General features: G+C 47.9%; 1 protein-coding gene across 4 annotated transcripts in view; it reads left to right on the top strand.

Annotated features, from left to right (window-relative positions):
• Positions 1-18,700: 18,700 nt before the first annotated feature.
• ILDR2 (immunoglobulin like domain containing receptor 2) overlaps positions 18,701-24,746 on the top strand; it is a 301,458-nt gene continuing 295,412 nt past the window's right edge. For all 4 annotated transcript variants that reach the window (XM_056559850.1, XM_056559848.1, XM_056559849.1 and 1 more), the window contains exon 1: positions 18,701-18,830. In XM_056559850.1, coding sequence (XP_056415825.1) covers positions 18,785-18,830 — 46 coding nt within the window. In that variant the 5' untranslated portion in view covers positions 18,701-18,784. The remainder of the gene's footprint in view (positions 18,831-24,746) is intronic.

The following is a 24,746-nucleotide window of genomic DNA, read 5'->3' as shown; positions in this document are numbered from 1 at the left end:
CAGTTCACTATCCCCCAGGGCCTCAGCAGTAACACTGGTCGCAGGGACAGGATCAGAAGCCACCTCAGCTGGCTGATGCTCCAGTGACTCCCGAATCTCCCTATCCCTTTGACGCTTCTTGAGACGCCTCAGTTGGGCAGGCGTCTTCTGCTTACTTTTCTTCCCTGGCCCCTGCACCCCTTCATCCCCGCCAGCCATCCCCCCAGCAGAGTTCACCTCATGGCTTACCCCCACTGGGGCAACAACCGCGTTGACAAAGGAACGAGGGCAGCGACTGAATGGGTGACCTAAGTCACCACACAGGTGACACCTAATCTCTGCACAAGATGCAGCGAGATGGCCTATTTCCCCACACAGAGTGCACTTCTGCACAGTGCAATTGGCACTAAAATGTGTGGGGTCACCACATCTGTGACAGAGCTTCGGCTGACCCTGGTAGAAGATCTGGATACGATCCCTTCCGAGGAAGGTCGCAGATGGTATATGGGTAACGGTGTTTCCTGAAAGCTTAAGCTTGACCATAAACGTCCAGGCCCCTGACCAGATGCCATATTCATCCCTGTTCTTTTTTGGGACCTCCACCACCTCTCCATACCGACCTAGCCACGTCATGATGTCAATACAAGAAAGTGATTCGTTACGGGTTAAAACGGTCACTTTCTTGACATTGTTTTGGCGAGACACCGCCTGAATGGCAAAGTCTCGCCAGCCGGGCTCATTCTTTACCAGCTCATAATTTGACCAGAAGAGCTCAAGCCCCTCTGGCCGAACAAAGCTGATATCGAACTCAGGGGTACCATAAGGATGTATTAAGGCGTAGATGTCAGCTGCCTTAAAGCCCAACTTCAGCAGAAGCTCAACAACTTTAGATCTTGGAGGACATGTATCACTGCCTCTCCACCTCAGCCGGACCACATTCCTTCGGAGACCACCTGGCCCGGCTGTTGGGAGGGACCACACAGTATCCCCCCCTCTTTCCTCTCGGAAGGCTGAAAGACCATGTCTTTCTATCCAAAAGGATAGATCAACCTCCCTACCCTCTACATTGATTGATCTCTCCCCTCTCCTTAAGGCCCCCAGGAGACGCTGCTGCAAATTGCCCCCCCCAGAGCCAGAAGACGAGGAAGGTGCCCCCCTCCCCCCAGCGGTGACATTTGCGTAGCTGCGTACCGGTGCTGCCACCGCTGGGGGTGCAACTGGACCAGGCCCTACATCCCCACCACTAATCTGTGCCCCTTCACCACCCTCCTCCACATAATCCATACTCACACCATTATTGCCTGTTTTAGCTGATGTGCCCCCCATACCTCCACCCGTGCTACAGCCCATGCTACAATTCACTCCAACATTAACCTCCTCATTCATACTGGCTGGACCGGTGCGTTAGTGTTGGTGCAGATAGTGTACCATCAGCATCACTGGGTACCAGAGCTGGAGCCACCACCACAGGACAGGTCACCGGTCCTTTATACAAGGACCGGGAAGCCTGCCTAGCCTGTTTATTAGTGGCCCCAGGCCTGTTTTTACTGGTACCCTCCGCCTCATCAGTACTGGAGTTTTCTGCTCCTGGGCGCCGCTGTTCTGGATAAGCGGCGCCAATACAAAATAAAGGTTTTAGTCCAGTCTTTCTGGGAGGCGAAGACATCTTGGCCCCAGCAGCTCTTTCACGATGACACCGCTGCTCCAAAGGAACAGCAGTGCCAACGCTCAGAGCCACCGGAGCTCCCGCAGCTGACTCTGGCACAAAGCTGCCCCCCCCTCCCGTTAGGGAGCAGCCCAATGTGCCAGAGCCATCCATGCCCATCGCTGGGCAAATATCACTGTCCGACCTCACAGCCGATACATTGTCTGCTCCACCACTGTTACTACAAACAGCGATGGAGCTCACCGCCACACTAGACTCCATACTCTCCCCACTCTCCTGCACTGAGTCCACAGCAGAACTCAGGCTGGGCTGAGAAATGGGGTTCACACAGTGAGCTGACCCTGCGGCCAGTCCGGGGGGCTCAGGGAGGGGGGTATATACAAATGTTACCTGCTCCTGGAGCTTGGTCTTCTTTAGCTTCTTTTTCCTTCCCCCAGGTGCCTCCTCTGGTAACTCATCCCCAAACGTGAAGTCCTGGAGGCGACCTGGGGACTCTAGGAGCTGGATCTGGGCCATCAGCGCCCCTCCCTGGTGACTGGTGCTGCTCTCATCCCCCGAACCGCCAGAGCCACGGCCAGATGACATTGCCACTTGCCCTGCAGGGAGCCCACTGTATGGGGTCAGATGTTGCAGACCCCCGGGTGGATTTGGCTCAACATTATCGGCCTCCGCAGCGTCCCCTTCCTCCTCCACCCGTGGCTGAAGCCCCCTCAGCCGTCTCTGCTTCTCTCTCTCCATTGTATGAAAGCGGTCTTCATTTAAAAGTTTTTCCCTAAATGGCCCGCTGTTCTCTAAAATAAAAGTTCTCTTCTTCTCCAGTATCCTTATTTCATTTTTCAGCTGTTTAATCCGGGCTGACAGCTCAGCTTTCTGTCGTTTCGCCGCAGTTTCCATCAGGGCTTTTGCTTCCCGTACCTCCTCCTGGAGCCTATACAAGCTGCCCCTTGCTTCCTCATATCCACGGATGTGTTCTGCCACACGAGAGTTATGGGGGACTCCAGACTCCCGGGCCCTAGGCATCCCCCAATCCTCCTCCACACATCCGTGGGCATTTAGCTTTGCACCAGGAGGAGTATCACAGTCCACATTGTCAAGCCTTGTTGTCACAGTACCTGTGCTTCCGGAACTTCTTGCACTTGTAGTCCCACAACTTGCAGGGCCAGCCTTGCGGCTGCTCTTTGTCTCTACGGGTTCAGGGGTGGCTGGAGATGCATCGCTGCACCTCCTGGCAGAGCGCCTCAACCCGGAGACCTCTGATGCACTTCCTGACGCTGGTCCCTCCACACCTGGTCGCTGGCTCCCCCTGCCCCCCGCGGACCTGATTCGGGGGGCAGGTGTTGGGGTTCTCCTCTCCTCACTCATGCCTGAACACACGCTCTCCCTCTGGGGAAGGAAGAACGCTGTCCGGCACAGATGACACGGCAGAGCTCAGAGCGCACACACACCAAACAATCCAGCAAACGACTTCCTCCACACTCAGCAGACTCACAGGAAGATGCTCCCTCTAGTGGCCAGACTCCAGAGCTGTACTCACTATTCTGCTGGTGAGGTCACTGTGTACATACATTGCTTATCCTGTACTGATCCTGAGTTATATCCTGTATTATACTCCAGAGCTGTACTCACTATTCTGCTGGTGAGGTCACTGTGTACATACATTGCTTATCCTGTACTGATCCTGAGTTATATCCTGTATTATACTCCAGAGCTGTACTCACTATTCTGCTGGTGAGGTCACTGTGTACATACATTACATTACTTATCCTGTACTGATCCTGAGTTATATCCTGTATTATACTCCAGAGCTGTACTCACTATTCTGCTGGTGAGGTCACTGTGTACATACATTACATTACTTATCCTGTATTGATCCTGAGTTATATCCTGTATTATACTCCAGAGCTGTACTCCCTATTCTGCTGGTGAGGTCACTGTGTACATACATTACATTACTTATCCTGTACTGATCCTGAGTTATATCCTGTATTATACCCCAGAGCTGTACTCACTATTCTGCTGGTGAGGTCACTGTGTACATACATTACATTACTTATCCTGTACTGATCCTGAGTTATGTCCTGTATTATACTCAGAGCTGGGGACCACAGTAGTAATGTTATATAGTGCTCTTGTAGATACTGAAGTAGTATTAATATAATAGTATTACATGTTACTTTTAAGTGGTTATAGAATAATTACAGAAGCTGCAAAAAAACTTCCACAACCTGGTCCTGATCCTATAACAGAGATCTTCACGTGATTCTCCTTTAAGGAATCAACCCCCCCCCCCCCCACTTGGGATAGGATTTATGGTGGGAGCCGCACAATGTAATTTAAATGTGATGAAAGGCGAATCACAGTCGGGTGGTCAGACGGCGGTGGGGATGTGAATCTGACCGTGAACGCAGTTATGTAGACTGGATGTGACATGGGAAATGTCAGCCTTCTCCTCCAGTCACGGCCTCGGCTCTCGCTGCTGTTATAAAGGGCAAAATTCATATCAAAAGGGATGAGTCAACCTGACAAACCCTGACGTCAGGAAGAGCATGAGACATAGGCCTCCAACCTGCAGCATTACAGCCAGTGCTTAACCACAACTCCCAGCATGCCCTGACCCCTGCAGAATGACATTATACTACCATTATTGTCTGTATTAGTTAAAAGGGTTTAGCGGTCTGGTCTGTATTAGTTTAGGGGTCTGGTCTGAGGTCTGTATGAGTTTAGGGGTCTGGTCTGAGGTCTGTATTAGTTTAGGGGTCTGGTCTGAGGTCTGTATTAGTTCACGGGTCTGGTCTGGGCTCTGTATTAGTTTAGGGGTCTGGACTGGGGTCTGTATTAGTTTAGGGGTCTGGTCTGAGGTCTGTATTAGTTTAGGGGTCTGGTCTCGGATCTGTATTAGTTTAGGGGTCTGCTCTGAGGTCTGTATTAGTTTAGGGGTCTGGTCTGGGATCTGTATTAGTTTAGGGGTCTGGTCTTAGATCTGTATTAGTTTATGGGTCTGGTCTGAGATCTGTATTAGTTTAAGGGTCTGGTCTGGGGTCTGTATTAGTTTAGGGGTCTGGTCTGAGATCTGTATTAGTTTAGGGGTCTGGTCTGGGATCTGTATTAGTTTAGGGGTCTGGTCTGGGACCTGTTTTAGTTTAGGGGTCTGGGGTCTGTATTAGTTTAGGGGTCTGGTCTGGGACCTGTATTAGTTTAGGGGTCTGGTCTGGGACCTGTTTTAGTTTAGGGGTCTGGGGTCTGTATTAGTTTAGGGGTCTGGTCTGAGATCTGTATTAGTTTAGGGGTCTGGTCTGGGACCTGTATTAGTTTAGGGGTCTGGTCTGGGACCTGTTTTAGTTTAGGGGTCTGGTCTGAGATCTGTATTAGTTTAGGGGTCTGGTCTGAGATCTGTATTAGTTTAGAGGTCTGGTCTGTGATCTGTATTAGTTTAGGGGTCTGGTCTGAGGTCTGTATTAGTTTAGGGCTCTGGTCTGGGATCTGTATTAGTTTAGGGGGTCTGGTCTGTGATCTGTATTAGTTTAGGGGTCTGGTCTGAGGTCTGGTCTGAGATCTGTATTAGTTTAGGGGTCTGGTCTGAGATCTGGATTAGATTAGAGGTCTGGTCTGAGATCTGTATTAGTTGAGGGGTCTGGTCTGAGGTCTGTATTAGTTTAGGGGTCTGGGATCTGTATTAGTTTAGGGGTCTGGTCTGGGATCTGTATTAGTTTAGGGGTCTAGTCTGAGATCTGTATTAGTTTAGGGGTCTGGTCTGGGATCTGTATTAGTTTAGGGGTCTGGTCTGGGGTCTGTATTAAATTAGTGGTCTGGTCTAGGATCTTTATTTATTTAAGGGTCTGGTCTGAGATCTGTATTAGTTTATGGGTCTGGTCTGAGATCTGTATTAGTTTAGGGGTCTGGTCTAAAGTCTGTATTAGTTTAAGGGTCTGGTCTGAGGTCTGTATTAGTTTAGGGGTCTGGTCTGAGGTCTGTATTAGTTTAGGGGTCTGGTCTGGGATCTGTATTAGTTTAGGGGTCTGGTCTGAGGTCTGTATTAGTTTAGGGGTCTGGTCTGGGATCTGTATTAGTTTAGGGGTCTGGTCTGGGGTCTGTATTAGATTAGTGGTCTGGTCTAGGATCTTTATTTATTTAAGGGTCTGGTCTGAGGTCTGTATTAGTTTAGGGGTCTGGTCTTAGGTCTGTATTAGTTTAGGGGTCTGGTCTAAAGTCTGTATTAGTTTAAGGGTCTGGTCTGGGATCTGTATTAATTTAGGGGTCTGGTCTGAGGTCTGTATTAGATTAGAGGTCTGGTCTGGGGTCTGTATTAGTTAAGGGATCTGGCTTGGGATCTGTATTAGTTTAGGGGTCTGGTCTGGGATCTTTATTAGTTTAGGGGTCTGGTCTGGGATCTTTATTAATTTAGGGGTCTGGTCTAGGGTCTTTATTAGTTTAGAGGTCTGGTCCTGGATCGGTTTAGAGGTCTGATCTGGGATCTGTATTACCTTAGGCGGTCTGGTCTGGGGACTGTACAGTATTTGCTTAGGGGTTTGGATCAAGTCTGAGGTCTATTGATTTAGGGGTCTTCATGTGTTCATGGGTTCTGGGGTTTGTATTAGTTTAGGGGTCTAGTCTGGGGTCTGTATTATTTTAGATGGGTCTGTAGATTTGGGGTTCTGATCTGGGTTAGTTTAGGGTCTGTATTTAAGAAGGTATGGAGTCTGTACTTATTTAAGGGGTCTGAATTTATCGAGTCTGGGGTCTATAACATTTAGTCTGGGGTCTGTATTTGCTACGTATTTGTATGGACTTGTATTAGATTGAATAAAAAATGTGTGTAATGACCCAATAATCGATATATATATATATATATATATATATATATATATATATATATATATATATACACATTTCATATTATCAGATGATAATGAAAATTGTGAACTGACCACCACTATATATGTGAGCAGGTCTGTAGCTACAAGGGGCGCAAATGTAACAATCGTACCTGGGCCCATGGAGCAAGAGGGGGCCCAAAATTGCTTTGCTGTATAAGATATCCATATTATTTTTGTATACGGTTGGGGCCCTATTACACAATTTGCATTGGTGGCCTCTGGGGATTCAGATTACGCCTCTGTGTATGTGGTCATTTTCTGCCTGCATTTATACCATGCTGCCACTAGAGGCCACTGCAGCCAAATAGGACAATTACTGCATTATTAACAGCCAGAAAGTTGACCTCGGACCATACAATTTGCCCCTCCCCCCATCAAGGGTTAAATGAGAGGTCAATATATAACTATACCAGTGTTTCCCAACCAGTGTGCCTCCAGCTGTTGCAAAACTACAACTCCCAGCATGCCCGGACAGCCTTCGGCTGTCCGGGCATGCTGGGAGTTGTAGTTTTGCAACAGCTGGAGGCACATTGGTTGGGAAGCACTGGTATGAGAATATAATACGCTCTAATTTAACCCTTAATGGGCCTCCCTATTGCATCTGGTTAGTAAGAACAACCTCCAGAGTCCCATTCATCATCCTTTATCTTTCCGCTCCAGTGCTGTCCACTTCTTACAAGACCAAAAGAGCGACCTGTCTGCGCTATCAAGGAGAGACGGGGAACAAAAAAAATCAATAAACTCTTATATAAAGTATACGGCAGCTTACACCTCCACCTAACCACCATCTCACCCATTATCCAGAGATAAATTGGATTTATATACTGAACTAGAGAGAAGACCCTATATATATATATATATATATATATATATATATATATATATATGTGTGTATACAGTGGTCCCTCAACATACGATGGTAATTCGTTCCAAACGAGCCATCGTTTGTCGAATCCATCGTATGTTGAGGGATTCGTGCAATGTAAAGTATAGGAAGCTGTACTCACCTGTCCCCGCCGCTCGAGATGGTGACCCCGCCGCTCCCGATGGTGATCCCGGGCCTCCACTGGGCTCTCCGCTGTCTTCTCCGGTCCTCTTCTGTCTTCTCCGGTCCTCCGCTGTCTTCTCCGGTCCTCCGCTGTCTTCTCCGGTCCTCTTCTGTCTTCTCCGGTCCTCTGCTGTCTTCTCCGGTCCTCCGCTGTCTTCTCTGGTCCTCCGCTGTCTTCTCCGGTCCTCTGCTGTCTTCTCCGGTCCTCCGCTGTCTTCTCTGGTCCTCCGCTGTCTTCTCCGGTCCTCTGCTGTCTTCTCCGGTCCTCCCCTGTCTTCTCCGGTCCTCCGCTGTCTTCTCCGGTCCTCTTCTGTCTTCTCCGGTCCTCTGCTGTCTTCTCCGGTCCTCTGCTGTCTTCTCCGGTCCTCCCCTGTCTTCTCCGGTCCTCCGCTGTCTTCTCCGGTCCTCTTCTGTCTTCTCCGGTCCTCCCCTGTCTTCTCCGGTCCTCTTCTGTCTTCTCCGGTCCTCTGCTGTCTTCTCCGCTCCTCCGCTGTCTTCTCCGGTCCTCTGCTGTCTTCTCCGGTCCTCCCCTGTCTTCTCCGGTCCTCCGCTGTCTTCTCCGGTCCTCCGCTGTCTTCTCCGGTCCTCCGCTGTCTTCTCCGGTCCTCTTCTGTCTTCCGCAAGGCCTTACTGGGCCTGCGTAGTGACGTCATTACGGTGCTGCGTACGCCATTCCTATTGGATGACGTGCGCAGCAGCGTATTGACGTCATTCGGAGAGGGCCGAGAAGACACTGGAAGACCAGCGCTGGACCCGGAGGGCACCCCGGAGCATTGTGGAGGGGTAAGTAATACTTACCGCACCACACGGGGAACATTAAGCTGCTATCCGGCAGCAGCTTAAGCATTTGGCGCTGCCGGATAGCACTTAATGCGATGGCCCCGACATAAAAGAGCATCGTATGTCGATGCTGACATCGACATGCGATGGCCTCTGAGAGGCCATCGTAGGTCGGGGGGTCACTGTATATATACGGGATGAGTATTTAACTCAGGGCGAGTTCACCACTCCTGGTGTGACGGAGCTTTCAAGGGCCACTGAGCACTCCGCAGGCATTCTGGGTAGGGGAATATGCAAATCAGCTCATTACATCAGCTTAGATCCAGTTACGGAATATAAAAAGCTAATCGGGATTAATGCCAAGCCAGAACTCTCTCTCCAGAAGGAAAGAGCACCCATCTGCAGACAGCTGTTTCAGGGTGATTGAAAGAGCTTTATTGTCCGTTCAGTTATTACAAGTCATACAATAAATTACAATCACACAAAGCATGACAGTACAATAGACAGCAAAGGTTCCCTAAGCTATACACCGTACCACATGCTACTCTAACACTCAGCTCAATCCTGTAATAGAAAAGCACAAGAGATCGAACAACAAAACAATACAATCTGTGATCGGGGTAGGGGTGTGGGGACATGTTTTCCCTGTTGATCACGAGGCGGTTCCTGGCAAGCCACACTGCGTCCCTAAAACAGTTTATAAGGCGCCAGGCCTCCTGGATGGCCTCCACGTCGTGGGTCCCAGGGAACAGACCGTAAAGCACCGAATGGTACGATAGGCAGCTCCTGGGTACAGAGTCTCTGAGTTCATGTTCCAGGGCGTCCAACAGACCCTGTGCAAAGGGGCACTGCCAAAACACGTGAAAAGATGTTTCCTCCACGTAGGGGCACCGGGGGCAGTACCGGGTTGTGCACAGGTTGCGGGCATGCATGAATGACCTGAGAGAGAGTCCTCCCTTGATGTCCATCCACGACAAGTCCATGTGTCCATTGGTAAGCCGCTTTGAGGCCACATTAGTCCAAACTGTCTCTGCAGTGGCTGCGGGAAGTCCCGGAACAAGCTCGGTCAAGTCCTTAGCTCGGATGAGCTTGTAGATTGTCTTCGGCTTCCATAGGTCGGGTTTCAGTCCTTCCAGCTGGTGCTCCCTCACAAACCGGACAACATCCCCATAGAACCAGGGAGTGTTCCAGTTGTAAGGGATGGAGCTGTCCCACTTGTCCCAGCCCAGCTGTCTCCAGAGGGGCATGAGAAGCAAGCGAGACATGGACCTGCCCGCTGAGCCAGTCTTTTCAACAAGAGTCGGCTGCACGGTGACACATGCAAAGGAGGCCCTCAGCAGAGTGGGGATGTCGGGTATTCCCTTCCCACCCTTGCGGGGCTCCTTGTACATCACAGTCCTCTTGACTCTGTCCATTTTGCCCCAGATGAAGCAAAACACTGTCTGGGTGATGGCCTTGCAAACGGTGGTATGGGGAGGCCAGGCCTGTGCGGTGTACTGGAGCACAGGCAAAACTTCACTCCGCAGGACAAGTGCCTTGCCTTCCATCGTGAGCTTTCTCGAGCTCCACAGTCCGATCTTCGAATTTATCCTTCCTAGTCGGTCTTGCCAAGACTTAAGGGCCGCTCCTTCCTTCCCGAACCAGACTCCAAGAATTTGAATGAAGTCCGGCTTAACAGTGAAGGGGAAGGGGGCGGAAGAAGCCAGGTGCCACTCCCCGAAGAGCATGGCCTCCGACTTCCCGCAGTTGACTTTTGCCCCCGAAGCTCTGCCGAAGTCCTCGCAGGTCTGGACGAGTGCAGTCACCGAACGCTGGTCAGCGCAGAAGACGGTCACGTCGTCCATGTAGAGCGAGCACTTGACCTCGTAGCGATCTGGTCCTGGTGCGGTGATCCCTCTGATCTCTCCATTCTGCCGGATAGTCTCAGCGAAGAGCTCTATAACACAAACAAAAAGAAGAGGTGAAAGAGGGCAACCTTGTCTAACCCCTGAAAGGATGGGAAAGGGGTCAGTCTTCCAGCCGTTCACCAACACCGTGCTGTAAATGTCAAAATACATGACGTTAACAAAAGAGCCAAACATCTTCCCCAGACCTAGCCTGCGCAAAGCCCTGTCCATGAATGCGTGGGAGACACGGTCAAACGCCTTCTCCTGATCTAAGCTGACCAGGGCGGTGCGGCTGTTTCGCTGTTTCAGGGTACTTGCCCCTCGTCAGTACAGAGCAGGGTAATCTGGCTTGGCTGAGATGAGGGGCCTTAGACCAACTAAACGGGATGAGTATTTAACTCAGGGAGAGTTCACCACTCCTGGTGTGACGGAGCTTTCAAGGGCCACTAAGCACTCCGCAGGCATTCTGGGTAGGGGAATATGCAAATCAGCTCATTACATCACCTTTTCAGGCGATGTTCCCTGGTATCAGCTTAGCTCCATTTACGGAATATAAAAAGCTAATCGGGATTAATGCCAAGCCAGAACTCTCTCTCCAGAAGGAAAGAGCCCCCATCTGCAGACAGCTGTTTCGGGGTACTTGCCCCTCGTCAGTACAGAGCAGGGTAATCTTTTTATATTCCGTAACTGGAGCTAAGCTGATACCAGGGAACATCGCCTGAAAAGGTGATGTAATGAGCTTATTTGCATATTCCCCTATATATATATATATATATATATATATATATATAAAATGTATATATTTTCTTATATAGTGCAGCATAGGCAATTATTAGAGCATAATATAGAGGTTCTTGTGTATGCCTTCTCCTTACCTGTGTTATCTTATGTGGCAGGCATGGGATAGGCTCCGTGTTGGATGCACACAGAATCTCTGAAGCGGCTTTGTAAGGCTGGGTTCACACTACATTTTGGGCATCCGACTGCCAAATCCGGTGGGGACATTTTTAAACCGGCCACTGCCGTAACCCCACCGAACCCGCGCTGCATCCTATTTATTTAAATGAGCCGGCCGGAGTCAGATTGTGACTCTGGTCGGCTCATTTAAATGAAAGGGATGCAGTGCGGGTCTGGTGGGGTTATGGCAGAGTCAGGTTTTAAAATTTCCCTAAAATGTTGTGTGAATGCCACCTTAGGGTAAGGTCACATGTAAGGGATACGTAAAATATGCAGCGGATCCCGAAACACATCTGCCGCATAAGAGACCATAAGAGAAGATTGGCATATGGGGCCCTACAAGCTACACCTCCTGCCTAATAAGATAACCAGGTGCAGTGATAAGACTCCACAGCCTCTCTATACAAAACCAGATGATTTGGAGAAATGTAAGCAGCATAAGGGTAGGGTCACACGTAACGTGTAAAATATGCTGCAGATCTCCCGGTGACCCGGCCCATAGTGTGCCTCCAGCAGTTGCCACAATGCCCATCAATCAGCCTCTCCGAGCAGTCACACAGGGGCCTGGGAGTCGCCGCGCGCATGCGCAGTGTACTCTGTTATCGCGGCTGCTCCGTGATGTCTGAGTATACTGAGGGTGCACTCTGCAACTCACAGGCCCCTGTGTGACTGCTCGGAGAGGCTGATTGATGGACAGGGTGGCAACTGCTGGAGGCGCACTATGGGCCGGGTCACCGGGAGATCTGCAGCATATTTTACACGTTACGTGTGACCCTACCCTTATGCTGCTTACATTTCCCTGAATCATCTGGTTTTGCATAGAGAGGCTGTGGAGTCTTATCACTGCACCTGGTTATCTTATTAGGCCAGAGGCATAGCTTGTAGGGCCCCATATGCTAATCTTCTCTTATGGTCTCAGCCAATGTGTTTCGGGGTCCCTTAGGCACCAGGGCCCCGATGCGACTGCTATCTCTGCTACCTCTACAGTCATGCCCCTGTATTAGGCTGCTGGTGCTGGAGGTCACCCAGGTGAACTGATTAGACTTATAAGTGGGTTGGGGTCAGTTCACATTATGTGCAGTTTTGATGCATTATCTTATTCCAAGTGCATTGTATAGAGAAATCTTGCCATTAGGTGAAAGTGATTTGACCTATAATCACAACTGTTTTAGTTTAATCACAAGGTGTTTCATTAATATTCGATGACTTTGGGCTATGTTCGGGTGTGACATTTTTCTTGCATTTTTCACACATTATTACCGTTTTGGCAGCGATTTTCCAAAATCATAGTAGAAATTACGCATTTTTACGGCATTTTCCACAGTTGCGGAACAATGGGTGTAAATTTACCAAAACCTGTGCAAAGGATAAATGGAGCAGTTGCCCATAGCAACCAATCAGATCCCTTCTTTTATATTTCGGAAGTCTCTTTAAAAATGAAAAAAAAAAAAAAAACATCTCATTGGTTGCTATGGGCAACTGCTCCACTTTTCCTCTGCACAGGTTTTGATAAATCTCCCCCCAAATCTTAATTTTTGCCATGATTTGGGGAAAATCACAGCAAAAACAGAAAAAAAGCAGCAAAAAACTAAATGTGTGAACAAATCTTCAGCGGAGTTGCATTACTTCTATATGTCCTAATCACATAGAGATGGCAGCAGCAGTATACAGATAGAGCTGAAGGGATCGTGTATAACTATTATATATACTGATCCCATAGCGATAGCAGCAGTATACAGATAGAGCTGGAGGGGAGGTTTATAACTACTATATATCCTGATCAAATAGAGATAGCAGCAGCAGTATACAGATAGAGCTGGAGGGGAGGTGTATAACTATTATATATCCTGATCACATAGAGATAGCAGCAGCAGTGTATAGATAGAGCTGGAGGGGAGGTATATAACTATTATATATATACTGATCCCATAGATATAGCAGCAGTATACAGATAGAGCTGAAGGGGTGGTGTATAACTATTATATATCCTGATCACATAGAGATAGCAGCAGCAGTGTATAGATAGAGCTGGAGGGGAGGTATATAACTATTATATATATACTGATCCCATAGATATAGCAGCAGTATACAGATAGAGCTGGAGGGGTGGTGTATAACTATTATATATCCGGATCCCATAGAAATAGCAGCAGTATACAGATAGAGCTGGAGGGGTGGTGTATAACTATTATATATCCGGATCCCATAGATATAGCAGCAGTATACAGATAGAGCTGGAGGAGAGGTGTATAACTACTATATATCCTGATCCCATAGAGATAGCAGCAGCAGTATACAGATAGAGCTGGAGGAGAGGTGTATAACTACTATATATCCTGATCCCATAGAGATAGCAGCAGTATACAGATAGAGCTGGGGGGAAGGTGTATAATTATTATATATACTGATCCCATAGAGATAGCAGCAGTATACAGATAGAGCTGAAGGGGTGGTGTATAACTATTATATATCCTGATCACATAGAGATAGCAGCAGCAGTGTATAGATAGAGCTGGAGGGGAGGTATATAACTATTATATATATACTGATCCCATAGATATAGCAGCAGTATACAGATAGAGCTGGAGGGGTGGTGTATAACTATTATATATCCGGATCCCATAGAAATAGCAGCAGTATACAGATAGAGCTGGAGGGGTGGTGTATAACTATTATATATCCGGATCCCATAGATATAGCAGCAGTATACAGATAGAGCTGGAGGAGAGGTGTATAACTACTATATATCCTGATCCCATAGAGATAGCAGCAGCAGTATACAGATAGAGCTGGAGGAGAGGTGTATACGTACTATATATCCTGATCCCATAGAGATAGCAGCAGTATACAGATAGAGCTGGGGGGAAGGTGTATAATTATTATATATACTGATCCCATAGAGATAGCAGCAGTATACAGATAGAGCTGGAGGGGAGAGCTATAATTATTATATATACTGATCCCATAGAGATAGCAGCAGTATACAGATAGAGCTGGAGGGGAGGGCTATAATTATTATATATACTGATCCCATATGTGATTAATAATGCAGAATGATACCGCTGGTCGCTCTGATTTTCTCCGGTGGTCTCAATCCTTCTCATGAGGAGTCACTGGGGGAGCCGGCCAGAGATGAGAATAAAATCAATAAACTCTTATATCAAAGTGTACGGCAGATTACACCGCCATATAACCGCCATCTCATCCGTTATCTGACCATAAATAGGTGTTATACACTGGACTAAAGAGAAAAAGACATGAGATTCCTAAGCGCCAAATATTGTGCTTATTTACCCCAAAGTATTCTTATTAATAATCTGATTGATAATACAGGCGGACATGGCGGAATACGTAGACTTATTGGTCGGATTTAAAGGGGTAGTCCAGTGCTGAAAAACGTATCCCTATCCTAAGGATCAGATCGCGGGGGGGGGATCTCCTGTACGGGGCCCTGGCTCGCTGGCCAGATAGCGGGTGTTGACCACCGCCCCCTCTATACATCTCTATGGCAGAGCCGGAGCGCTGCCTTCAGCCATAGCGCAGTATTGAGGGGACGTGTCGGCCAACGCTTCATTCGGTGGTCAACACCCGCTATCTGGCCAGCGAGCCAGGGCCCCGTACAGGAGATCGCGGGGGCCCCAGCAATCGGACCCCCCGCGATCTGATCCTTCGGATAGGGGAATACGTTTTTCAGCACTACCCCTTTAACTTATGCCAAAGTATAAAGCTTATTAAAGGGGCACTCCGGTATCAGAAAATTGTATTTACATAGAAATATTTTCTTCTCAAGATATATAACTTACTAATCTAGTGTTATCACAAATTGTACTGCCTTCAGCATGTTTTTGTGTAATTCATCCCTGACAGCAAGTTGTGTAGTCCTCTCATTGACAGTGTGGTGTTGTCTCAGCAGCTTCCAGGCTTCTTCCTCTCCTCAAAACGAAGCAGTGTAGCCCTCTCATTATGGGTGTGGTGTTGTCTCAGCAGCGACCCAGCTCCTTCTTCTCTCGTAAAATAAGTGGTGTAGTCCTTTCATTGTCAGTGTGGTGTTGTCTCAGCAGCTTAATGACTCCTTCCTCTCTTTCTCCTGACAGGAAGTTGTGTAGTCCTCTTATTGTCAGTGTGGTGTTGTCACAGCAGCTCCTGGCTCCCACAATGCATCATCCACTACTATCTCAGGAGGCGTGGCTAGATCTAGCCCTGCCCCCTGAGTGATGTCATCACCCCTGGCCAGCCTCTACAGCCTACATCACCATCTTCCGGTCTAATACAAGTATACATATATATCTTTGTTGGGAAAAATGAGATATGGTTACAGCATGCTGCCTTGTGCTAAGCAATGCCACAGGCAGAGGAGCAGACAGGGAATGAATAAAACAGGTGCTTCAACTTGACTCATTTTTCAAAAGTCTGCTGTCAAATGAGATGTTCTGCTATGGACCTTAGTAGAGAACTGGCGGGAGTGCTGTAGGATAACATAACCAACCAGAAATTAAAGGGATACTCCGGTGAAAAATATATATATTTTTTTATATCAACTGGTGCAAGAACGTTTAACAGATTTGTAAATTACTTCTATAAAATCTTTATCCTTTCAGTACTTATCAGCTGCTGTATGCTCCACAGGAAGTTCTTTTCTGTCTGACCACAGTGCTCTCTGCTGACACCTCTGTCTGTCAGATTAGGAGTAGGAGCAAATCCCCATAGCAAACCTCTCCTGCTCTGGACAGTTCCTGACATGGACAGAGGTGTCAGCAGAGAGCACTTGTGGTCAGACAGAAAAGAAATTCAAAAAGAACTTCCTGTGGAGCATACAGCAGCTGATAAGTACTGGAAGGATTAAGATCTTTTAAAGGGGTACTCCCGTGGAAAACGGGAGTACCAGAAAGTTAAACAGATTTGTAAATTTCTTCTATTAAAAAAAATCTTAATCCTTCCAGTACTTTTTAGTGGCTGTATACTACAGAGGAAATGCTTTACTTTTTAGATTTCTCTGATGTCATGACGTGTAACAATTAGAACAATACAATACAGGAATATGGGTGCACTATGTGGTAGATGTATACAATGACATTGGCTAATCCCCCAACACTGATGGTAAAATTGAGACATTCGCCAGTGTATCCTTATATGAAGGACACCAGAGCCCGCACACTACGCCAAGGCATCCTCCATTGTATGCATTTTATGCTGGGGATCGCCCCTAGCAACAGACCACAAGGGCAGGATCTGCTCCCCCAGTATATATGCACAACCGCATTTGGGGTTGAGCACCTCCAGCCATTTGAGGCCACGTTTATTGTTGTTGTTTAAGTTCCAATGAAGTAAATGGAGTCAAGTTGTAATACCGAGCACGACCTGAGGACAGGAGTGGCGCTATTTTTTTGTTGTTGAAGAAATTAGCTCTGTTCAATTGCAAAACTACAACTCCCAGCATGTCCAGACAGCATTCGGAGCCAAGTTGTAATACCGCACACGACCTGAGGACAGGGGTGGCGCTATTTTTTATTTATTTTTGTTAAATAAATCAGCCCTGGTTTTCAAATCCTGGATAACCCCTTTGTGTGCGGTATTGCAGCTAAGTAGTAATACCGCACACGACCTGAGGACAGGAGTGGCGCTGTTTTTTTGTTGTTGAAGAAATTAGCTCTGTTCAATTGCAAAACTACAACTCCCAGCAAGTCCAGACAGCCTTCGGAGCCAAGTTGTAATACCAAACATGACCCGAGGACAGGAGTGGCGCTGTTTTTAGAAGAAATTTGCTGTGTTTGGTGCAGTGTTTTCCAACCATGATGCCTCCAGCTGTTGCAAGACTACAACTCTCAGCAAAGTCTGGGGGTCTGCACCCCTTTCTAAGTGCCAGGCTTTAGTGATGCCCATCACAGCGCACGCTCAGTGCCAGGGAGCGTGCATGGATGAATAATGTGTTTCCCAATTAGAGGTGCCTCCAGCTGTTGCAAAACTACAACTCCCAGTATGTCCAGACAGCCTTCGGAGCCAAGTTGTAATACCGCACACGACCTGAGGACAGGGGTGGCGCTGTTTCAAGAAGAATTTAGCTTTGTTTGGTGCAGTGTTTTCAAACTAGGGTGCCTCCAGCTGTTGCAAGACTACAACTCCCAGCATGTCCAAATAGCCTTCGGAGGCAAGTTGTAATACCGCACACGACCTGAGGACAGGGGTGGCGCTGTTTTTTTTTTAAATTTATTTTGAAGAAATGATCTCTGTTCAGTTTTCAAAACTACAACTCCCAGCTTGTCCAGACAGCCTTCGGAGCCAAGTTGTAATACCGAGCACAACCTGAGGACCGGAGTGGCGCTGTTTATTTTTTTTTAAATTTTAATGTCAAATTTTATTTTTTTAAAGAAATTAGCTCTGTTCAATTGCAAAACTACACCTCCCAGCATGTCCAGACAGCCTTCAGAGCCAAGATGTAATACCACACAAGACCTGAGGACAGGGGTGGCGCTGTTTTGAGAATTTAGCTTTGTTTGGTGCAGTGTTTTCAAACTAGGGTGCCTCCAGCTGTTGCAAGACTACAACTCCCAGCATGTCCAGACAGCCTTTGGAGCCAAGTTGTAATACCGCACACGACCTGAGGACAGGAGTGGCGTTTTTTTTTTTTTTTCAAGAAATTATCTCTGTTCAGTTTGCAAAACTAAAACTCCCAGCATGTCCAGACAGCCTTCGGAGCCAAGTTGTAATACCGAGCACAACCTGAGGACCGGAGTGGCGCTGTTTTTTTTTTTATTTAAATTTATTTTGAAGAAATTATCTCTGTTCAGTTTGCAAAACTACAACTCCCAGCATGTCCAGACAGCCTTCGGAGCCAAGTTGTAATACCGAGCACAACCTGAGGACCGGAGTGGCGCTGTTTTTTTTTTTATTTAAATTTATTTTGAAGAAATTATCTCTGTTCAGTTTGCAAAACTACAACTCCCAGCATGTCCAGACAGCCTTCGGAGCCAAGTTGTAATACCGCACACGACCTGAGGACAGGGGTGGCGCTGTTTTTAAGAAGAATTTACCTTTGTTTGGTGCAGTGTTTTCAAACCAGGGTGCCTCCAGCTGTTGCAAGACTACAACTCCCAGCATGCCCGGACAGCCGAAGGCTGTCCGGGCATGCTGGGAGTTGTAGTCTTGCAACAGCTGGAGGCACCCTAATTGGGAAACACATTATTCATCCATGCACGCTCCCTGGCACTGAGCGTGCGCTGTGATGGGCACTTAGAAAGGGGTGCAGACCCCCGGACTTTACATGTGATATAGGAATTCCAGGGGGGGGGCACTTACTTTCCCGCACAGGACCACTATCCAGGCGGCTGTGTGCCCCGGCCATACCACAGAGGTGGGGAGGGGGGGGGGGGGAATCTCCCACCTGCTGTGCACCGGGGGGTCAGGCTGCTCCTGTCACACGCTCCGTCCCCCCCCCTACTCCCAGCCGCAGTGGTAGATTCCGCTCTGCTCCTCATTCTTGTATTGGAGCCCCCGCAGACAGCGGAGAGGAGCGGAGCCAGTGCCAGGTGGTGCCCGGGCTGTGTGTGTGTGCACTGGGCGCTGCGGCTCTGGATGGAAGCTGCCACAGGACTGGGCTATGGCTGCCACTATACTGGGCTGCATTGCTCTGCTTTGTGCCACAGGTAAGTGCTGCATGCAACTTTACCCCCCCCCCCCCTCCTCCTGCAGACTGGCACCTGGGGGTTGGCACTGTCCTGGGTGACCCCCATCTTTGCCTCTGTTGTGCCCTTGGTTCAATGCACAGTGCAGGATCAGACAATGTTGGCATCTGCAAAAAAAAAAAAAAAAATGACAAGTGGCATGGGCATGACCCTGGGGGCTTGTTGTCATGGTGGGCACTGCCATCTGTGCCCTTGTGTGTGGGATGCCAATAGTGTTGGGAGAGGCATCAGCCATGACCTGAGGGTTTATTTGTAACAAATGCCAGCGTTGTGTGGGCACAGCATGTGGCGAGCCCTGCAGCAGACAATAATGGAGAGCCGGCCGGGCACCGCCGTGGGGGGCATTACGTGAGGATGACCTCCGGGGGTCTTCGCCCAGTAAATCCCTGGGGTGTGGGCACAGGATAGTTCGTGCAATGTGTGTTCGGTAAATCAACAGATTGTTGGCACGGGTTTCCCTGTGTATCCAAGGTGACAGCGGAGTGTGGGCACAGGATACAGTGTCAGGTATGTGCACATTGCTATGTCAGTGTATCCAGGGGGGGCAGCACTGTACCCGTCATTGTGGGCACTCTGTCTTGGCACTGTTATGTATACTATGTAATGTTTCATGTTGGCATGGTTGTGTGGGTCTGGGGCATCAGTAAGGAGGTGCCCGGCTGGTGGGGTACAGATATGAGAAGGCTTGTGTTCAGGTTGGCATATCAGATTCTTGTGCCACCTGTATACCCAGTGACACCATGCAACCGCTTATACTGGGACACCTGTGATTGTATTGATTCCTAAATTACAAAACCTGCAGGTGAGAATGGGCACTGGATTTGGGGCACGGGCATCAGGCATCGTTACATAGGATACGTTCTTGCCGAGCAGCAACCGGTTTGCTACATGTTGCCTTGTTCTGTGGTTGTGAATGGATCATACAGGCTGGCAAAGCCTTACAGTGCCCGTACACAACATTGTGCCCATATATGCAGCACTGTGCCCATACATACCACACGGTGCCCATATATACAGCACTGTGCCCATACACAACATTGTGCCCATACATACAGCACTGTGCCCATACATACCACACGGTGCCCATATATACAGCACTGTGCCCATACACACAACACTGTGCCCATACATACAACACTGTGCCCATATATATTGTTCTGTGGTTGTGAATGGATCATACAGGCTGGCAAAGCCTTACAGTGCCCGTACACAACATTGTGCCCATATATACAGCACTGTGCCCATACATACCACACGGTGCCCATACATACAACACTGTGCCCATATATATTGTTCTGTGGTTGTGAATGGATCATACAGGCTGGCAAAGCCTTACAGTGCCCGTACACAACATTGTGCAGATTCATACAGCACTGTGCCCATACATACCACACGGTGCCCATATATACAGCACTGTGCCCATACACACAACACTGTGCCCATACATACCACACGGTGCCCATATATACAGCACTGTGCCCATACACACAGCACTGTGCCCATATATATTGTTCTGTGGTTGTGAATGGATCATACAGGTTGGCAAAGCCTTACAGTGCCCGTACACAACATTGTGCCCATTCATACAGCACTGTGCCCATACATACCACACAGTGCCCATATATACAGCACTGTGCCCATACACAACATTGTGCCCATTCATACAGCACTGTGCCCATACATACAACACGGTACCCATATACACAGCACTGTGCCCATACACAACATTGTGCCCATTCATACAGCACTGTGCCCATACATACAACACGGTGCCCATATACACAGCACTGTGCCCATACACAACATTGTGCCCATACACACAGCACTGTGCCCATACACACAGCACTGTGCCCATATATACAGCACTGTGCCCATACACACAGCACTGTGCCCATACACACAGCACTGTGCCCATACACACAGCACTGTGCCCATATATACAGCACTGTGCCCATATATACAGCACTGTGCCCATACACACAGCACTGTGCCCATACACACAGCACTGTGCCCATTCATACAGCACTGTGCCCATATATACAGCACTGTGCCCGTACATAACTTTTTGCCCATTCATACAGCACATAATAGACTGTGCCCATACGTACAGCACTGTGCCCATACACACAGCACTGTGCCCATACGCACGTTGCTCACTCACACAAAGCTGTGTTCATTCAGAAAACACCATGCCCATTCTCACAATACTGCCCATTCACATAATTCTGTGCCCATAAAAATTCTGCCCAGTCACACAATACTGAGCCCATATATACAACACTGTGCCCATACATGTTCTGCCCACTAAATACTGTGCCCATAAATAACACATTACACCCATTCACACAACACTGTGCCCATTCTCACAACACTGTGCCCATTCACACAACACTGTGCCCATACATGTTCTGCCCACTCAATACTGTGCCCATATATAACACATTACACCCATTCTCACAACACTGTGCCCATTCACACAACACTGTGCCCATTCACACAACACTGTGCCCATTCACACAACACTCTGCCCATTCACACAACACTGTGCCCATTCACACAACACTGTGCCCATTCACACAACACTGTGCCCATTCACACAATGCAGCGCCCATTCACACAACACTGTGCCCATTCACACAACACTGTGCCCATTCACACAACACTCTGCCCATTCACACAACACTGTGCCCATTCACACAATGCAGCGCCCATTCACACAACACTGTGCCCATTCACACAACACTGTGCCCATTCACACAACACTCTGCCCATTCACACAACACTGTGCCCATTCACACAACACTGTGCCCATTCACACAACACTGTGCCCATTCACACAATGCAGCGCCCATTCACACAACACTGTGCCCATTCACACAACACTGTGCCCATTCACACAACACTCTGCCCATTCACACAACACTGTGCCCATTCACACAATGCAGCGCCCATTCACACAACACTGTGCCCATTCTCACAACACTGTGCCCATTCTCACAACACTGTGCCCATTCTCACAATGCAGCGCCCATACTAATAACCTTAAGTGTATACAGTCATGAGTCATGGCCGAAATTATTCCTCACAGAAAAGGATTGCAGTGACACATGTTTATTCCCTTTGTGTATATATATATAGATCTCCTCTCCTCTGTATATATATATATATATATATTGCAGTAACACATGTTTTGCTATACACATGTTTATTCCCTTTGTGTATATATATATAGATCTCCTCTCCTCTGTATATATATATATATATTGCAGTAACACATGATTTGCTATACACATGTTTATTCCCTTTGTGTGTATTGGAACTAAACCAAAAAAGGAGGAAAAAAAGCAAATTGGACATAATGTCACCAAACTCCAAAAATGGTCTGGACAAAATTATTGGCACCTTTCAAAATTGTGGAAAAATAAGATTGTTCCAAGCATGTGATGCTACTTTATACTCACCTGGGGGCAAGTAACAGGTGTGGGCAATATAAAAATCACACCTGAAAGCAGATAAAAAGGAGAGAAGTTCACTTATTCTTTGCATTGTGTGTCTGTGTGTACCACACTAAGCATGGAAAACAGAAAGAGGAGAAGAGAACTGTCTGAGGACTTGGGAACCAAAATTGTGGAAAAATATGAACAATCTCAAGGTTACAAGTCCATCTCCAGAGATCTAGATTTGTCTTTGTCCACAGTGCGCAACATTATCAAGAAGTTTACAACCCATGGCCCTGTAGATAATCTCACTGGGGGTGGACGGAAGAGAAAAACTGATGAAAGGTGTCAACACAGGATAGTCCGGATGGTGGATAAGCAGCCCCAAACAAGTTCCAAAGATATTCAAGCTGTCTGCAGGCTCAGGGAGCATCAGTGTCAGCGCGAACTATACGTCCACATTTAAATGAAATGAAACGCTATGGAGGAGACCCAGGAGGACCCCGCTATGGAGGAGACCCAGGAGGACCCCACTATGGAGGAGACCCAGGAGGACCCCGCTATGGAGGAGACCCAGGAGGACCCCACTATGGAGGAGACCGAGGAGGACCCCACTATGGAGGAGACCCAGGAGGACCCCACTATGGAGGAGACCCAGGAGGACCCCACTATGGAGGAGACCCAGGAGGACCCCACTGTGGCGGAGACCCAGGAGGACCCCACTATGGAGGAGACCCAGGAGGACCCCACTATGGAGGAGACCCAGGAGGACCCCACTATGGAGGAGACCCAGGAGGACCCCACTATGGAGGAGACCCAGGAGGACCCCACTATGGAGGAGACCCAGGAGGACCCCACTATGGCGGAGACCCAGGAGGACCCCACTATGGAGGAGACCCAGGAGGACCCCACTATGGAGGAGACCCAGGAGGACCCCACTATGGAGGAGACCCAGGAGGACCCCACTGCTGACACAGAGACATAAAAAAACAAGACTAAATTTTACCAAAATGAACTTGAGTAACCAAAATCCTTCTGGGAAAACGTCTTGTGGACAGATGAGACCAAGATAGAGCTTTTTGGTAAAGCAAATCATTCTACTGTTTACCGAAAACAGAATGAGGCCTACAAAGAAAAGAACACAGAACCTACAGTGAAATATGCTGGAGGTCAATGATGTTTTGGGTTGTTTTGCTGCCTCTGGCACTGGGGGCCTTGAATGTGTACAAGACATCATGAAATCTGAGGATTACCAATGGATTTTGAGTCGCACTGTACAGCCCAGTGTCAGAAAGCTGGGTTTGTGTCCGAGATCTTGGGTCTTCCAGCAGAACAATGACCCCAAACATACGTCATAAAGACCCCAGAAATGGATGACAACAAAGTGCTGGAGAGTTCTGAAGTGGCAGCAATGAGTCCAGATCTAAATCCCATTGATCACCTGTGGAGAGATCTTATAATTACTGTTGGGAAAAGGCGCCTTCCAATAAGAGACCGGGAGCAGTTTGTAAAGGAAGAGTGGTCCAACATTCCGGCTGAGAGGTGTAAGAAGCTTATTGATGGTTATAGGAAGAGTGGTCCAACATTCCGGCTGAGAGGTGTAAGAAGCTTATTGATGGTTATAGGAAGAGTAATCCAACATTCCGGCTGAGAGGTGTAAGAAGCTTATTGATGGTTATAGGAAGACACTGATTTCACTTATTTTTTCCAAAGGGTGTGCAACCAAATATTAAGTTATCTTCTTTCAGGTGTGATTTTTATATTGCCCACACCTGTTACTTGCCCCAGGTGAGTATAAAGGAACATCACATGCTTGAAACAATCTTATTTTTCCACAATTTTGAAAGGTGCCAATAATTTTGTCCAGACCATTTTTGGAGTTTGGTGACATTATGTCCAATTTGCTTTTTTTCCTCCTTTTTTGGTTTAGTTCCAATACACACAAAGGGAATGAACATGTGTATAGCAAAACATGTGTTACTGCAATCCTTTCCTGTGAGAAATACTTCATTGTCTAGAAACATTTCAGGGGTGCCAACATTTACGGCCATGACTGTACATACAACATTGTGCCAATTCACACACAACGCTGTGCATATCCAGTGCAAACAACACACATGTGCAACACTCTTACACAGCACAGTGCCCATTATAACTACATCCTTATACCCAATGCCATCCGCCTATATACAGCACTGTATAGAGTCTCTATAGGGAGGGCAGAGGTTATCGTCTCACCTGGACACTGGAGCCTAAAAACCCAAAGGATCCTCGGCCTCCTGTGAGACCCAGAACTATAAATAATGCATTATAGTTGGGGGCAGCGTGTGCATTGGGAACCAGAAAAGTTTAGTTAACCTCCTGCTGTTACATACAACAAATCACCCATACATACAATACTGCACCCCCATACATACAATACTGCACCCCCATACATACA

The sequence above is a fragment of the Hyla sarda genome, chromosome 2 (genome assembly GCF_029499605.1).
Source record: "Hyla sarda isolate aHylSar1 chromosome 2, aHylSar1.hap1, whole genome shotgun sequence".
Classification (NCBI taxonomy): Eukaryota; Metazoa; Chordata; class Amphibia; order Anura; family Hylidae; genus Hyla; species Hyla sarda.
Note: the sequence above shows the minus strand (reverse complement) of the source record. Positions and strands in the feature narration are given on the sequence as shown.